At 45.5% G+C, this 17,955-nt stretch overlaps 1 protein-coding gene and 1 long non-coding RNA gene across 2 annotated transcripts in view; one reads left to right on the top strand and one right to left on the bottom strand.

Annotated features, from left to right (window-relative positions):
- RMND5A (required for meiotic nuclear division 5 homolog A) overlaps nt 1-17,955 on the top strand; it is a 36,109-nt gene that overhangs the window by 427 nt on the left and 17,727 nt on the right. Inside the window, exon 2 of the mRNA XM_083583376.1 lies at nt 11,039-11,181. Within this exon, the coding sequence (XP_083439502.1) occupies nt 11,039-11,181 (143 nt within the window). The remainder of the gene's footprint in view (nt 1-11,038; nt 11,182-17,955) is intronic.
- LOC310748233 lies at nt 9-17,947 on the bottom strand. The gene is made up of 3 exons (XR_014541230.1): nt 17,012-17,947; nt 13,628-13,666; nt 9-65 (listed from the first exon to the last, which is right to left on the bottom strand). It is a non-coding gene; the product is annotated as an uncharacterized lncRNA (long non-coding RNA).

The raw sequence follows: 17,955 nt of genomic DNA, 5'->3' as shown, positions 1-17,955 counted from the left end.
GCAGCAGGCAGGCAGGAATCCGGCAGGTGAAGCTTTCCTTACCCCCCCCCCCCATCCCACTGAAACTGAATTTTTAAAATATAATTTTTTATTAGTTTTTTTTTAACATATCGTTTTCAGCAGTAATTAAACATACTTCTACATCTTATTCAAATTTTTGATTTCCATCAATCCTGTCTGAAAACTGAATTTCGACTCCCTTTGAGGAAAGTGCCTGCCACAGAGTTTTCCGACCCCGCTTTGGGCTCTTTGTTGTTGTTATTTGGGGGGAAATACAGTGGTACCTCGGTTTAAGTACTTAATTCGTTCCGGAGGTCCGTCCTTAACCTGAAACTGTTCTGAACCTGAAGCACCACTTTAGCTAATGGGGCCGCCCGCTGCTGCCGCGCCACCACCACGTGATTTCTGTTCTCATCCGGAAGCAAAGTTCTTAACCCAAGGTACTATTTCTGGGTTAGCAGAGTCTGTAACCTGAAGGTACCACTGTATTACATTACAGTGCCGAATTAAGTACGTATAAGTTAAAGAAGGTATAGTTTAGGGCCCCACTCTCTTGGCGCCCCCCCCATTAAAGGATAAACAACAACCTGGATTTGGGTGGCGCTGTGGGTTAAACCACAGAGCCTGGGACTTGCCGATCAGAAGGTCAGCGGTTTGAATCCCCACGACGGGGTGAGCTCCCGTTGCTCGGTCCCTGCTCCTGCCAACCTAGCAGTTCGAAAGCACGTCAAAGTGCAAGTAGATAAATAGGTACCATTCCGGTGGGAAGGTAAACAGCATTTCCATGCGCTGCTCTAGTTCGCCAGAAGCGGCTGAGTCATGCTGGCCACATGACCCGGAAGCTGTACGCCGGCTCCCTTGGCCAATAAAGCGAGATGAGCGCCGCAACCCCAGAGTCGGTCACGACTGGACCTAATGGTCAGGGGTCCCTTTACCTTTACCTTTATTACATTACAGTGCCGGATTTACGTATAAACTAAAGAAGCTATATCTTAGGGCCCCACTCTCTTGGAGGTCCCCCCAAAATTAAAGGATAAACAACAACCTGGATGTACGTTTCCTAAATATAAGATAAAAAGCAAATAAAATAAAACCCACACACAGCAACAGTGTTTTATGTTGTGTATGGACCTATTAGGTCCATAAATTACCATATAGCATATATTCAACACAAAACAACAGCAGCAATTTTGTTGTTGACTATGGACAGCTGGGTATATAAAGGGCCCCATTAGCTTCAGTAGCTTAGGGCCTCATCAAACCTAAATCGGGCCCAGCGCACATATCATGCAAGGTGAAAGAAACCCTGTAAGTCTACTTGAAGGAAAGCTTCCAACTGCCGGATTTCTGGGTGTATTTGTTTTTTTGGGAAAATATGTGTCAAATTTTTTTGGGGGGGGAAGAGGGGATACCCTACGACTCTACGTGAAGGAAAACTTCCAACTGCCAGGCTGTTGTTAAGAAAACTATGGTAACTCCGTGCTTGTCTCAGTTTCCCTTCCCACCGCCTCACAAGATCACTTTTATCCTTGTCTGGTCAGCTCTCGCGTAGTCTGCCTCTTGTTTTGAGACACCATTCAGTTCCCTATGATCCGGCTTGTTTCCTAGATGGGTATGTGGGGTGTTAGGGGAGGGGTAGTACATCTGGTGGGGCAGACGTTGTGCTTCCTCTGGGGTAGTTTGTTCACCTTTGGTCGCTACCCTGCACTCAGCTCTCACGTGTGGCTCCTAGAAAATGTCAGCGTTTGACGGCGATCAATCTCCGGGAACAGCTTCAACTGGTCAACTAAACCAGGTGAGGGTAGCTCATGGGTCTCGAACCCTTGGTGAGTCAGGGACTTCCCCAACATGCGAAGACAGGCACCTGCAGATTGAGCAGATGAGACCAATAGTGGGTTCATAGAATCATAGAATCATAGAGTTGGAAGAGACCACAAGGGCCATCGAGTCCAACCCCCTGCCAAGCAGGAAACACCATCAGAGCACTCCTGACATATGGTTGTCAAGCCTCTGCTTAAAGACCTCCAAAGAAGGAGACTCCACCACACTCCTTGGCAGCAAATTCCACTGTCGAACAGCTCTTACTGTCAGGAAGTTCTTCCTAATGTTTAGGTGGAATCTTATTTCTTGTAGTTTGGAACCATTGCTCTGTGTCCGCTTCTCTGGAGCAGCAGAAAACAACCTTTCTCCCTCCTCTATGTGACATCCTTTTATATATTTGAACATGGCTATCATATCACCCCTTAACCTCCTCTTCTCCAGGCTAAACATGCCCAGCTCCCTTAGCCGTTCCTCATAAGGCATCGTTTCCAGGCCTTTGACCATTTTGGTTGCCCTCCTCTGGACACGTTCCAGTTTGTCAGTGTCCTTCTTGAACTGTGGTGCCCAGAACTGGACACAGTACTCCAGGTGAGGTCTGACCAGAACAGAATACAGTGGCACTATTACTTCCCTTGATCTAGATGCTATACTTCTATTGATGCAGCCCAGAATTGCATTGGCTTTTTTAGCTGCCGCGTCACACTGTTGGCTTATTTCAAGTTTGTGGTCAACCAAGACTCCTAGATCCTTTTCACATGTAGTGCTCTCAAGCCAGGTGTCACCCATCTTGTATTTGTGCCTCTCATTTTTTTTGCCCAAGTGCAATACTTTACATTTCTCCCTGTTAAAATTCATCTTGTTTGTTTTGGCCCAGTTCTCTAATCTATCAAGGTCGTTTTGAAGTGTGATCCTGTCCTCTGGGGTGTTAGCCACCCCTCCCAGTTTGGTGTCATCTGCAAATTTGATCAGGATGCCCTTGAGTCCATCATCCAAGTCGTTGATAAAGATGTTGAATAAGACCGGGCCCAAGACAGAACCCTGTGGCACCCCACTAGTCACTCTTCTCCAGGATGAAGAGGAACCATTGATGAGCACCCTTTGGGTTCGGTCAGTCAGCCAGTTACAAATCCACTGAGTGGTAGCATAGTCAAGACCGCATTTTACCAGCTTCTTTACAAGAATATCATGGGGCACCTTGTCAAATGCCTTTCAACGGTTCAACGGTCAAGAAAGTGGTTTCTGCACGTGAGGGCAGATGGCTTGTCAACCTATGAAAGTAGCCCTTCTAGGAGAAGGAAAACTCTTACCCAGATGTCAGCAAACTTTTTCAGCAAGGGGCTGGTCCACTGTCCCTCAGACCTTGGGGGGGCTGGACTATATGGGGGGGGGGAATGAACGAATTCCTATGCCCCACAAATAACCCAGAGATGCATTTTAAATAAAAGGACGCATTCTACTCATGTAAAAACATGCTGATTCCTGGACTGTCCGTGGGCCGGATTGAGAAGGCAATGGGGCCAGATCCAGCCCCCGGGCCTTAATTTGCCTACCCATGCTCTTACCCTAAACCTCCACTCTTACCCAGATGTCAGCAAACTGTTTCAACAAGGGGCCGGTCCACTGTCCCTCAGACCTTGTGGGGGGCTGAAGAAAAGGCTAAAGAAAAGGCTAAAGAATAAACCCTACACAAATCTGGAGTGGAATCCCTAAGACAGTTGGATGGTGACTTGTATGCCTCCTTCCGTCAACTCCTGCAGCCAAGCTGGTGCCAAATGTATTGCTCTGCTTTTCTTTGGACTACATCAGCGAGGCCAAGAGAGGGGGTCTTGTCATCTGAGCAAAGCACTTCGGCTTCACCACTGGAGGCACACTCCATTGTCTCTTAAGAGAAATGAATACAGTGGTACCTTGGATTAAGTACTTAATTCGTTCCGGAGGTCCGTACTTAACCTGAAACTGTTCTTAACCTGAAGCACCACTTTAGCTAATGGGGCCTCCTGCTGCTGCCGCGTCGCCGGAGCACGATTTCTGTTCTCAACCTGAAGCAAAGTTCTTAACCTGAAGCACTATTTCTGGGTTAGCGGAGTATGTAACCTGAAGCGCATGTAACCTGAAACGTATGTAACCTGAGGTACCACTGTACCAGCAACAGCAATAACTAATAACTAATTGTAGACACATATTTTTTTTGTCCCCTGAGAACGGTATGTTCCACGTGGCCTTAGTTTCCCTGTGTCAAAGGGCTGGGGTCTGTTACAGAGGGTGTTTTTATGTTCTCTTCCCATACCTCTTGTCTTTCTGCTGGGCTGGCTTGCTTGCTTGCTTGGTTGTGTGGAACATACACTTTGTCACATTATTTAACTAGAGAGGAAGGATCTCTTTCTTCCTTCTCTGCGCCCCCTCCCCAAAGGTTGCAAGAGAGAGGGAGGTTCAAAAACAGACATGACAAACCCTGTAGTATTAATTTGCCAGGATGTGATTCATGGATCTGATGAGCATCGTCTGACAAATTCTGCACTCTTGGCATCAGCTACTTTACCTGAAGGGCCACTTTGAGAAGCGATTATGGGGTGGTGTACCTTCACCTCAACTTCCAGTTGCTTGTTTGCAGTTTGTAATTTTTCTCATATGCATCTCTTGTTGAGTCTTTCACCTTCAGTCTGTCTGCTGGAAGGCCTCTCAGCTACCAGCCCCTGTTCTGCCTAAAGATTTAGATGAATTTGAAAAAGGCAGTGGCAAGACTGACTTTCCTTCTTTGGTTAAAAAGGTAAAGGTACCCCTGCCCGTACGGGCCAGTCTTGACAGACTCTAGGGTTGTGCGCTCATCTCACTCTAGAGGCCGGGAGCCAGCGCTGTCCGGAGACACTTCCGGGTCACGTGGCCAGCGTGACAAGCTGCATCTGGCGAGCCAGCACAGCACACGGAACGCCGTTTACCTTCCCGCTAGTAAGCGGTCCCTATTTATCTACTTGCACCCAAGGGTGCTTTCGAACTGCTAGGTTGGCAGGCGCTGGGACCGAGCGACAGGAGTGCACCCCGCCGTGGGGATTCGAACCGCCGACCTTTCGATCGGCAAGTCCTAGGCGCTGAGGCTTTAACCCACAGCGCCACCCATTGGTTACTGTTGTTCATATTTATTTATTTATAAGAAATATTTATATACAACTAGTTCATAAAAATATACCACAGTTCAGAACAATATAAAAAACAAACAAACCAAACAATAACATGACAAGTTAAAAATAAGTTAAAAATAAAAAGAAATTAATATCAAGCACAAGTAGACCATTGTAGGGAATGTACTCTTATTTGCCTGGTGGAATAGTTTTCCTTAGGCATTTAAAAGTTGGCACCGAAGGAACCCACTGAATCCCTGTTCTCATTGTGTTCCACAAGTCTTGGGCCAGTGACACTGAAAACTTGATTTCGCATTGTTGTCAAACGAGCCTCACCAACTTGGGGAATTGAAAGAGATGATGTGGACAAAACTACTGCTGCTGTATTTTGGGAAATGATTTTCTAACAACTATAATTAAGTAACTAACTGTCAGCATGGCTTTCTTGTATTATATGGAGGAGGAGTTTTCCCTCTTCCCAGACGCAAGGGCTTGGCTTTGTTATTGACTGAGCAAAAAGAGCTAACTTAATTTGCTTACATAGTTTTAAAAGATAAAGGGCTTTAGTTTTGAGATGCAGGAGACGATGTTTTGTTTTGACATCTCGGGACTGGGCAGTGATTAATCTATCCTGCCCTCTTTGGCCTCTTGTAGTGAGTAAAAAAAAAGGAAGCCTTAATCTATTTCCACACCGGCAGGTAGGTTTACTCTTTCTCACTGAGTAATAATGGCATTAGTCATTGGTGGCTCCTAAATGAACATCCCATAGAGCAAATGTAAACAAAGTTTACAATAACAAGTTTGCTGACTTTCCTATAACTGCAGTCTAATGTGCAACTGATATGTGTGTGTGTGTGTGTGTGTGTGTACAGTCTAATGTGCAACTGATATGTGTGTGTGTGTGTGTGTACACACACACACAGAGTCTGTTGAAATGATGAGTCCATATGTGTAATTCTGTGCCAGACTTCAGTGAGGCTATTTAGGAGTAAGCATTTTATTTGGAAATACTGTTTTTATTGGCACTTCCTCCCAAGTAAATATGTTTAGACTGGGATTAAGCTGGGTGTTTATTTAAAAAGGAACGTCTAGAAGTTATTATTGAAGGCTGACAAAAGAGACCTCGCAACTTGGAACTGGGTCATAATGCGACTGTCTCAAATGTTGGAGCACGGGTAGGCAAACTAAGGCCCGGGGGCCGGATCCGGCTCAGTCGCATTCTAAATCCGGCCCGCGGAACGGTCCGGGAATCAGCTTGTTTTTGCATGAGTAGAATGCATGCTTTTATTTAAAATGCATCTCTGGGTTATTTGTGGGGCCTGCCTGGGGTTTTTTCACGAGTAGAATGTGTGCTTTTATTTAAAATGCATCTCTGGGTTATTTGTGGGGCATAGGAATTTGTTCATTACCCCCTTCCAAAAAATATAGTCTGGTCCCCCTACAAGGTCTGAGGGACAGTGAACCGGCCCCCTGCTGAAAAAGTTTGCTGACCTCTGTGTTAGAGAGTACATCTTGCATAGTGCACACATCTGAAAGCCCCCACACACCTGTGGGAGTGCTGATGACATTCTCACGGGGGCAGGAATTGCATGGTGGTACCAGTTTTATGAATGGCCAGTTCCATGTTGGGGCTGTTGACGTAACCCGTGCTATTTTCATTGTTGAAAGCTGAGAGCCGTGGGCATTTGACACAAAGAGACTAGTGAGTCACGGGGCATTTAGACATCTGAACAAAGGATAAATCTCCTTGAGACTTGTAGATTTTTGTAGCTAAATGAGAAGATAGAGGGAATTATTTATCCAGTATCCCAGTAAATTTAAAGGCAGATACACCGCTGTGTCTTGATTGGACAGTGAAACATAGTTCTGTGTTTATGTTGCAGAGAAAATAGTTAATGGGAATGGTTTGCTGCAGCATGGAAGTGACTCTTCTGAAGCGGTGCTTGAGGAACTGGACACTACAGATAAACATGGAGATAAATCAGATCTGGTGGACCAGTTTCTCCTTCCCTCTTTTCAAATACCAGACTGGATGCTAGCACTTGAGATTTTTCTAGCTTCTGTAGTACTCTGACTAGCTTAGCTCCATGTTGTTGTTTAGTCGTTTAGTCATGTCCAACTCTTCGTGACCCCCTGGACCAGAGCACGCCAGGCACTCCTGTCTTCCACTGCCTCCTGCGGTTTGGTCAAACTCATGCTGGTAGCTTCGAGAACACTGTCCAACCATCTCGTCCTCTGTCGTCCCCTTCTCCTTGTGCCCTCCATCTTTCCCAACATCAGGGTCTTTTCCAGGGAGTCTTCTCTTCTCATGAGGTGACCAAAGTCTTGGAGCCTCAGCTTCAGGATCTGTCCTTCCAGTGAACACTCAGGGCTGATTTCCTTCAGAATGGAGAGGTTTGATCTTCTTGCAGTCCATGGGACTCTCAAGAGTCTCCTCTAGCACCATAATTCAAAAGCATCAATTCTTCGGCGATCAGCCTTCTTTATGGTCCAGCTCTCACTTCTATACATCACTACTGGGAAAACTATAGCAGCTTAGCTCCATAGTCTTCCACAATTACATTTATTTTTTATTACTTGCAAGTTTCAGAAACTATTGTGCCTTGAGGTTTTAAAACGGGGGGTAGAGTTCAAGAAGTGAATGCTGTTCTTTATTTTAGAGAGGAGGTAAACAAAGTCTGCCTTCTCCTGGGATGCACTATAAGCCAATAAGCAATACTGCTCGGTCTGACACAGCTTCGGCAGATACTTGAGCTTGCAGTGCTTCTACTTGCCTCGCCAGAGAGAAGAGACCAGGGGATTAATAAAGGGGTGAAGTCTCCGATTCTTCCCTCCTATTCATCAATGCAAGTGGCAACTGTTCTTCTGAACTGAGCCTGCATGTTTCTCTGGAGAAGGACTTCCTGGACCTTGTTTGGGGAGTGAGTGTGTGCCTTGCTGTGCAGGCAAATGGAAGTTGGTAGCATAGTGCCACACTTGTTTTATATATACAGTGGCACCTTGGTTCTCAAACAGCCTAGTTCACGAACAACTTAGAACCTGAACGTCGTAAACCCTGAAGTGAGCGTTCCGGTTCTCGGGTTTTTTTTGGAAGTCGAACGTGTCCTGAGCTTCCGTTTTTAGTGTTGCGTTTCCGTTTTTAGAGAGATAGCGCGTTTTAGTGGTAGTTTTTCAACAGCCTGGAACGGATTAATCTATTTTGCATTACTTTCTATGGGAAAATGTGCCTTAGTTTGGAATGTTTAGGTTTTGGAACGGACTTCCGGAATGGATTAAGTTCGAGAGCCAAGGTACCACTGTATATATAAAAGCAGCAGTTGCCTCAAAAGACAATACATATGGGATAAATTTCATAGACCCATATCTCTGATTTTCAGAGGATGCCGCAGGTATTTCCACCACAAAACATTGTGTGGCTTCCCTCTCCCTCTGAGATAGGCCTTTTAAAATGTCATATTAGCCTAAGATTTCCAAATACAGTGTAACCTTGGTTTTCAAATGCCTTGGCTGCCGAACGATTCGGAAGCCGAACGCTGAAAACCTGGAAGTGAATGCTTCTGTTTTCGAACACGCCTTGGAAATTGAACAGCTTCCATGGTGCATTTTTTTCATTTTCACCATTCACTTTGCCGACAGCACGTTGATTTTCGGTTTTCGAACGGACTTCCGGAAGGGATTACGTTTGAAAACTGAGGTTCCACTATATTCACTCTTGTTTTAGCCCCCCGCCCCCGGTATGGTTCTGCTAAATGTAATTTTCCTAATTAAAGGCAGAATTGCCATTGAATTTTTGTGCTATATCTGGGTAAATCTGTCAGAATTACAGGTAACTGAATGCTGTGTGGAATACTTCCTTGCCAGGAGAAAAGACTGGTGTCTTGTTCTTTGTTAGACCTCAGCAGCTTGAACGTACCGCTAAGCTATCCCGAATTGCAGATAGTCCGTCATCACAAAAAATACCTCTGCTTTGTTTCCATGAAGAAACACAACTGATCTAGGGGTCTGCATGTGGTCTTCTGCACCCACCATCACAAGGCTCTGTTTTTTCTCGTCGTCAGATGTGATGGGTATTTGGGAACGAGTAACCCTGATGGAAGGGACGCGGGTGGCGCAGTGGGTTAAGCCACAGAGCCTAGGACTTGCCAATCAGAAGGTTTTATCAGACTTGCCAATCCCTTCGGATCTTGAAATATGGGTTCCCTCAACAAAATTTAAAATTCGGCTTTGTAATTTGGAATTTATGTGATGTGATTTGATTTGATTTGATTGGCCGGTTAATAAAAATTATTTTTTTAAAAAAAGCAGTTCGAAAGACCATCAAAGTGCAAGTAGATGAATAGGAACCGCTCCATCGGGAAGGTAAACGGCGTTTCCGTGCGCTGCTCTGGTTCTCCAGAAGTGGCTTAGTCATGCTGGCCACATAACCCGGAAGCTGAACGCTGGCTCCCTTGGCCAATAAAGCGAGATGAGCGCCGCAACCCCAGAGTCGGTCACGACTGGACCTAATGGTCAGGGGTCCCTTTACCTTTACCTTTTAACCCTGATGGATATTTCTCAGTTAGTGAAAACCGGGCAGGACCTCTCGGAGATGAAACAGAGGTTTCTTAACCGTCCACAAAGTCATTCCAGAGTGACCCAGCCCAGTTTGCATCTCTCTTTGGTCTTTTCAAGTCTTGAGAGTGTTGAAACGAATGGAGGGAATGTAAGAGAGGTCTGCAGAAGCAGGGCTTTTGCCTTTATAAAGATTCAGATGCTGGATAGAATCTCATGACATTGTGCGTATCTGCTGTGCCTTGTTACAGTGTAAACTTGACAAGGCCGCTTTGCAAGAACTGCTTTTCCAGGTAAGTAACCAACCATTTAGCGATAATCTGAAATAATACACTGAGTACAAGGCTGCGATGAAGCTGGGTTCGAGTTGTGATTGTATGTATTTCCCCCCTTTGAATATAACTTGCTGTGCATGCTATAAATTATGCTGGCCAATCCCACAGGAATAATAATAATAATAATAATAATAATAATAATAATTTATTTGTACCCCGCCCATCTGGCTGGGTTTCCCCAGCCACTCTGAGCGGCTTCCATAGAAAACCAAAAATACACGAAAATATCACAGATTAAAAACTTCCCTGAACAGGGCTGCCTTAAGATGTCTTCTGAATGTCAGGTAGTTATTTATCGCTTTGACATCCGATGGGAGGGCGTTCCACAGGGCAGGCGCCACTACCGAGAAGGCCCTCTGCCTGGTTCCCTGTAGCTTTGCTTCTCGCAATGAGGGAACCGCCAGAAGGCCCTCGGCGCTGGACCTCAGCATCCGGGCAGAACGATGGGGGTGGAGACGCTCCTTCAGGTATACTGGGCCGAGGCCGTTTAGGGCTTTAAAGGTCAACACCAGCACTTTGAATTGTGCTCGGAAACGTACTGGGAGCCAATGTAGGTCTTTCAAGACCGGTGTTATGTGGTCTCGGCGGCCGCCCCCAGTCACCAGTCTAGCTGCCGCATTCTGCATTACTTGTAGTTTCCGAGTCACCTTCAAAGGTAGCCCCACGTAGAGCGCATTGCAGTAGTCCAAGCGGGAGATAACCAGAGTATGCACCACTCTGGCGAGACAGTCCGCGGGCAGGTAGGGTCTCAGCCTGCGTACCAGGTGGAGCTGGTAGACAGTCGCCCTGGACACAGAATTGACCTGCGCCTCCATGGACAGCTGTGAGTCCAAAATGACTCCCAGGCTGCGCACCTGGTCCTTCAGGGGCACAGTTACCCTATTCAGGACCAGGGTAATAACATTTCCTGACACCAGAGGTGGGGGGTGTATGGCCTCTCAGGTGCTCTTGGACCCTCAACTCCCTTCAGCACCAGCCAATGTGGCTAATGTTCAGGGATGATTGGAGCTATAGTCCAACAACATCTGAAAGGTTACAGATTTTTCACCCCACCAGTGTTTCCTGTAATCCATTTTGAAACCACTTATGGCTTTTCAGAAGTGAAATTAAATGACAACGCTTGGGCTCTTTGATTGCAGAAATTTCATTTCTTGGGAATTAGTGTATCTTGCTCATAATGCAATTAATTATTTGTTTTTCTTCTCTTCTGTCTAGATCAAGATGGAGATCTATCGGGAACGATATCACTTGTTATGACCCAGTGCTGCAAGCGAATAAAGGACACCGTTCAGAAATTGGCCTCAGATCACAAAGACATCCACAGTAGTGTTTCCCGTGTTGGGAAAGCTATTGACAAGGTATTTAGAGCATTCATTTGGTTGTGTCTCAATGCTTGGTTGTTGTTTTTAAAAACTTTGTATGTTTAAAATTTAATGTGAGTCAGCACTGCAGACTCCCCAGACTTTTGCAACTGGCTTTTACAGAGATGAAGGATCTCTGGCCTTCCAGATGTTGTGAGACTCCCAACTCGTATCAGCCCCAGCTACGTAGCCCAGGGTCAGGGATGATGTAAGTTGTTATTTAACAGCGTCTGAAAGGCCACAGTTTCTCCATCCCTGCTGTAGGTTGTTTTCAAGAAAGCTCAGTGGATGTGTCTATATTTCTGTTAGCAAAACCATATCCCCCAGTTTGGACCCTGTCAGAAACCAAGTGAAATAAAGAACCCAGAGGTAAAATGTAGCCTTCACCTTGAAAACCGGCCTTCTGTGAAATAGATAGCCACTTTAGATAATTAGATTAAGACTAATGCAGCAAAATATTTAGTCCTGGGTACATCGAAACCAAGGGACGCGGGTGGCGCTGTGGGTTAAACCACAGAGCCTAGGACTTGCCGATCAGAAGGTTGGTGGTTCGAATCCCCGCGACGGGGTGAGCTCCCGTTGCTCGGTCCCTGCTCCTGCCAACCTAGCAGTTCAAAAGCACCTCGAAGTGCAACTAAATAAACAGGTACTGCTCCGGCGGGAAGGTAAACGGCATTTCCGTGCGCTGCTCTGGTTCGCCAGAAGCGGCTTAGTCATGCTGGCCACATGACCTGGAAGCTGTATGCCGGCTCCCTCGGCCAATAAAGCGAGATGAGCGCCGCAACCCCAGAGTTGGGCATGACTGGACCTAATGGTCAGGGGCCCTTTTACATTGAAACCAGAGTGTTTTAAATTTATCTAGAACCATATACTAACTTGGACCTCCTTCCAAAAGGTGCAGCTACTGGGCCTTTGCCAAAGAAGATGTGTTAGATCTGCTTGGGGCCCCATACTTCTCCAGCAAGTCACCCACAGGAAATATGCCTAGCACCTTTTTTGGAAGGTCCAAGTTAGAATTAATATGGTCCTAGATAAATTTCTGGTTACAGATGATGTGAATGTTTTAATAGGCCATGTTACCTGTAAAGGAGAAGCTAGAGGAAAAACAGGGGAGAGGGTACTACAGTGGTACCTCGGATTACATACGCTTCAGGTTACATACACTTCAGGTTACATACTCCACTAACCCAGAAATATTACCTCGGGTTAAGAACTTTGCTTCAGAATGAGAACAGAAATCGTGCTCCGGCGGCGCGGCAGCAGCAGGAGGCCGCACTAGCTAAAGTGGTGCTTCAGGTTAAGAACGGACGTCCGGAACGAATTAAGTACTTAACCCGAGGTACCACTGTATTGAGCTTTCTTGATTGCCAGTGCTGGAAGATTATTCGCTTTACTATCTTGGAACCCATCAAACACAGACAAATATGTGCAAAACCTACATTTGGCAACTCAGGAGCAGATTCTAATAAGCAGAGGAATTTCACAATTTTGAAGCTCTTTATAGAATAATGTATCGTGCCCAATGGAATTGGCATCGTGCATAATGGAATATTGCCCTTTGGTTTGTTATTAAGGGTTCAATTCAAAATGCTGGTTATGTCCTTTAAAGCCCTAAACTGGGTTGGGATCAGGCTACTTCTGGGAGCATCTTCTTCCATATGACCATGTCTGCTTACTAAGCTCTTCTGGAGAGCCTCTCTATCTTACCCTGCCAGCCTCTGAATTGCATTTGTTCAGGATGCAGGGCAGGGTCTTCTCTGTAGCTGCACCAAAGCTTCAGAACTTCTTTCCTAGAGAGGTCCATCATACTTCCTCATTTCTAGCCTTCTGATGGCAATCTAGCCAGCTGCCTAAGCTTTCAATCTGAAAATTCAGCCGTCTCCTAGTTTTTATCTTATCTTTGTTCCCTGCCATTTTACCGTCTTACTTTATTTTTACTGTGCGAGTTGAGCATTTTTATGGAAAAGCTGGATAGCATTGTTTTAAAAGTGATAAAAAAACCCTTCCTGTTTTTAATCTTTAGCACAGCGACTGGATTTTAGGGAGTTTCCTAAACCGATAAGCTCTTGAGAGGCAGTGGCTGGGTTACTGCCTTTAATTATGAGTTGTCAATGCAAGCAAATTTTGAATCAGAAGCTGCTACCTGAGTCAGGAGATTGGCCCATCTAGGTCAGGATTGCCTACACTGACTGGCAGTCCCTTTCTAAGGTTTCAGGCCAAGAGTCTTTACCTGGAAACACCAGGGATTGAATTTGGGACAGTGAGCTATCACCCTTCTCCAATTTTCCCTGATTTTCACATGATCAGGTGGGAACAACCCTGGGATAATCTTGCATCGCATATCTCTTGAGATGATGTGCACCCTTGCTTGCTTTCCCCCCCATTTGCACAAAGCACCAAGCAGGTTATGTCATGCACAGCATGAATGTTAATGCCACCTTACCTTTAGCCAGTGCTAAACAGGACAGTTCACAGGATCAAACTAGAAGAGATGGGAGTCTTTGTTATCATGTGAATGGGGATGATACCCAGATCTACCTCTCTTTCAACTCAGAACCAGTGAAGGCGGTGAAGGTCCTGTGTAAGTGTCTGGAGGCGGTTGGAGGATGGATGGCGGCTAACAGATAGAGGGTGAATCCTGACAGGACAGAAGTACTGTTTTTGGGGGACAGGAGGCGGGCAGGTATGGAGGACTCCCTGGTCCTGAATGGGGTAACTGTGCCCCTGAAGGACCAGGTGCGCAGCCTGGGAGTCATTCTGGACTCACAGCTGTCCATGGAGGCGCAGGTCAATTCTGTGTCCAGGGCAGCTGTTTATCCGCTGCATCTGGTACGCAGGCTGAGACCCTACCTGCCCGCGGACTGTGTCGCCAGAGTGGTGCATGCTCTGGTTATCTCTCGCTTGGACTACTGCAATGCGCTCTATATGGGGCTACCTTTGAAAGTGACCCAGAAACTACAACTAATCCAGAACGCGGAAGCCAGACTGGTGACTGGGAGTGGCCGCCGAGACCACATAACACCGGTCTTGAAAGACCTACATTGGCTCCCAGTACGTTTCCGAGCACAATTCAAAGTGTTGGTGCTGACCTTTAAAGCCCTAAACGGCCTCAGCCCAGTATACCTGAAGGAGCGTCTCCACCCCCATCGTTCTGCCCAGACATTGAGGTCCAGTGCTGAGGGCCTTCTGGCGGTTCCCTCGCTGCGAGAAGCCAAGCTACAGGGAACAAGGCAGAGGGCCTACTCGGTAGTGGCACGCGCCCTGTGGAACGTGTTCCCACCAGATGTCAAAGAGAAAAACAACTACAGTGGTACCTCAGGTTAGATACGCTTCAGGTTACACACGCTTCAGGTTACATACGCTTCAGGTTACAGACTCCACTAACCCAGAAATATTGCTTTGGGTTAAGAACTTTGCTTCAGGATGAGAACAGAAATTGTGCTTTGGCAGCGTGGCGGCAGCGGGAGGCCCCATTAGCTAAAGTGGTGTTTCAGGTTAAGAACAGTTTCACGTTAAGAACGGACCTCCCGAACAAATTAAGTACTTAACCTGAGGTACCACTGTACCAGACTTTTAGAAGACATCTGAAGGCAGCCCTGTTTATGGAAGCATTTAATGTTTAATATATTATTGTATTTTAATATTTTGTTGGAAGCTGCCCAGAGTGGCTGGGGAAAACCAGCCAGGTGGGCGGGGTATAAATATGAAATAATAATAATAATAATAATAATAATAATAATAATAATAATAATTATTATTATTATTATTAGAGAAGAAATTTCAGCCCATAAACCTGTTTTGGCAAGACATAGCCCCTCCCCCAACCTCCACTTCTGCCTTCATAAGAGTAGACCATTCCCAAGATGTTCAGAGAGGCAATTTAAGCCAGTTTTGATTCCTTGGGACCCCCCCCCCCCAGTTTTCAAAGAAATCGTTCTCTCTAAATAGAGGTTTTCCTTTGTAGTCCATTATTCAGGCTATAAATACACGTTGTGTAACTAAAATGTTTCTTGGCCTTACATGCAACTCGCCTGTCAAGCTGCACCTGTCTATTCTCCCAGTTCCTGCGTCCTACAGAGTGGTCTTCTGGGCCTACTGGGCCAGCAGCTGCTATATTGGTTATGCTAGCGTAACGTAATCAAGATCCTATGAACTTTCAGCAGCAAGGCAGGCAGTAAAACAAAACCACTTTCTGCAAGAAATAATGTAGTAACTCTGACACTGCCCCAGCCTTTGTGATAATCCCACCAGCCAGTGATTCTGACATTGCATGCATGCCAGTGGCATCCCATGTTATTTAATATTTATTATTATTATTATTATTATTATTATTATTATTATTATTATTATTAATAATAATAAATATTAATAAAATACAATAAATAAATAAATAAATAAAATAAAAATAATAATATTTATTATTATTATTATTATTATTATTATGCTCATTAAGTGAGTCATCTGGGTAGTTTGCAACATTGTTAAAAATACAAAATGCATCTTTTTTTTATAAAAGGAAGGAACCAGCCAATGCACACAACAGTTGAATGCGCCCCAAATGCAATAATAATAATAATAATAATAATAATAATAATAATAATAATAATAATTTGTTTGTATCCCGCCCATCTGGCTGGGTGGCTTCCAACAAAGACCAAAAATACACTAAGGTGTCACACATTAAAAACTTCCCTGAACAGGGCTGCCTTCAGATGTCTTCTGAGTTTCAGGTAGTTGTTTATCTCTTTGACATCTGGTGGGAGGGCGTTCCACAGGGCGGGTGCCACTACTGAGAAGGCCCTCTGCCTGGTTCCCTGTAGCTTTGCTTCTCGCAATGAGGGAACCAGAAGGCCCTTGGCGCTGGACCTCAGCGTCCGGGCAGAACGATGGGGGTGGAGACGCTCCTTCAGGTATACTGGGCCGAGGCCGTTTAGGGCTTTAAAGGTCAGCACCAACACTTTGAATTGTGCTCGGAAACGTACTGGGAGCCAATGTAGGTCTTTCAAGATCATATCCAAGCACATCTACGAAGCACAGTTTAGCAGTCAAGGGACACAGCACTCTCCCTAGTGCACGTGAGCCCAGCAACGGTCACCCAGAGCTCCCTCCAGACAAGAGTCTGGAGGCAAGCCTGAAAAGAACCGCTCTTTTTGCAGACAAATAGGTGGAGCCAAACAGCAAGGGGAGGACAGACATTCTTGTTGCAGCGTCCAGTTCATTCCAGCACTCATGGCTAGAGTAGAGCATGGACTCCCAGGGAGTATCAAAGTCCTGCGGGAAAGGTGCACTCGGTAGAATGCTCCTGTTGATGCCTATGTGAAGAAAAAAAGGGCTTTTTGCCAGGGAGACAGCCTCATGTACAGGCTGGAATCAGAACGGTTATTACCGTATTTTTTGCTCTATAAGACTCACTTTTTCCCTCCTAAAAAGTAAGGGGAAATGTATGTGCGTCTTATGGAGCGAATGCAGGCTGTGCAGCTATCACAGAAGCCAGAACAGCAAGAGGGATTGCTGCTTTCACTGCGCAGCGATCCCTCTTGCTGTTCTGGCTTCTGAGATTCAGAATATATTTTTTCTTGTTTTCCTCCTCCAAAAACTGGGTGCGTCTTGTGGTCTGGTGCGTCTTATAGAGTGAAAAATATGGTACGTAGGCTCCAGCACCAGGACTCGTATGGTAGCACAGTGAGGGGAAGACACTCTATGGGAGGCTGGTTCAAATGTTGACACAAATTGCCTTTTGGCTGGCAAGAATGATAGAATCCCCTCAATTCCTCAAATGTGCCAAATGTGTTTAAAAAATAAAAAGTAGAGCGAGCAGTGGCCATACCTCCTGCCACAAGGAGCAGATCCCGAGCCACAGTCACGGAGATGAGAATACGACTTGCCAGGCGTTTTGCAATCCCAGTTCAGAGCCCTGATTAGGTGTGTGTATGTGTGCAAATTGCCCTCTCTGACCTCATCCCATCAGTCACCTGATCAGCAAGTCATCTGATTGGAATCCCTGTCAGCTGATTGTCAATCTCCTACCATGCTAAAGCCTAAATACAAGGCCGCTTTTATCTGATTTGCTGGGTGTTTATGTCTGGTGGCTTATATGTGGTTTTATAGATTAGACTTGTGTTTTGGGGGGCTTACTGTACACCACTCTGAAGGACAGCCTAGAAAAACGTGTAAAGCAACCTTCTAAAAGCCGACAAGACTTCCAACCTTATGCACAATAACTTCATATTCTGATTGAATATGTATTGCATTACCTTCTGGTAATGAACTACACCCTTTCCTATCTTTAATTTCTTAAAATTTGTAAATATAGACTGTATTAATGGTTACCAGAAAGAAACAAAATGGTGTCTTCTTTTTCTATAAAGGACGTAATGAATCATGTGAAAGGAATACAGTGGTACCTCGGGTTAAGTACTTAATTCATTCCGGAGGTCCGTTCTTAACCTGAAACTGTTCTTAACCTGAAGCACCACTTTAGCTAATGGGGCCTCCTGCTGCCGCCGCGCCGCCAAAGAACGATTTCTGTTCTCATCCTGAAGCAAAGTTCTTAACCCGAGGTACTATTTCTGGGTTAGCGGAGTCTGTAACCTAAAGCGTATGTAGCCCGAGGTACCACTGTATCTTAAAAGACAAGAAGAAGCGAAGCAAGGCAGTTCAGAAATAGGCAAAAGCACTTCTGAGTAGAGATTTATATAATTTGCCTAATGCAAAAATAAAAACGTAAGAGCTTGTTTTTTTCCTGGGACTGATTGTCACTTTTTCCTTCAC

The sequence above is a fragment of the Podarcis filfolensis genome (genome assembly GCF_964270895.1).
Source record: "Podarcis filfolensis genome assembly, chromosome: 13".
Classification (NCBI taxonomy): domain Eukaryota; kingdom Metazoa; phylum Chordata; class Lepidosauria; order Squamata; family Lacertidae; genus Podarcis; species Podarcis filfolensis.
This window is presented reverse-complemented; position numbering and strand designations above follow the sequence as displayed.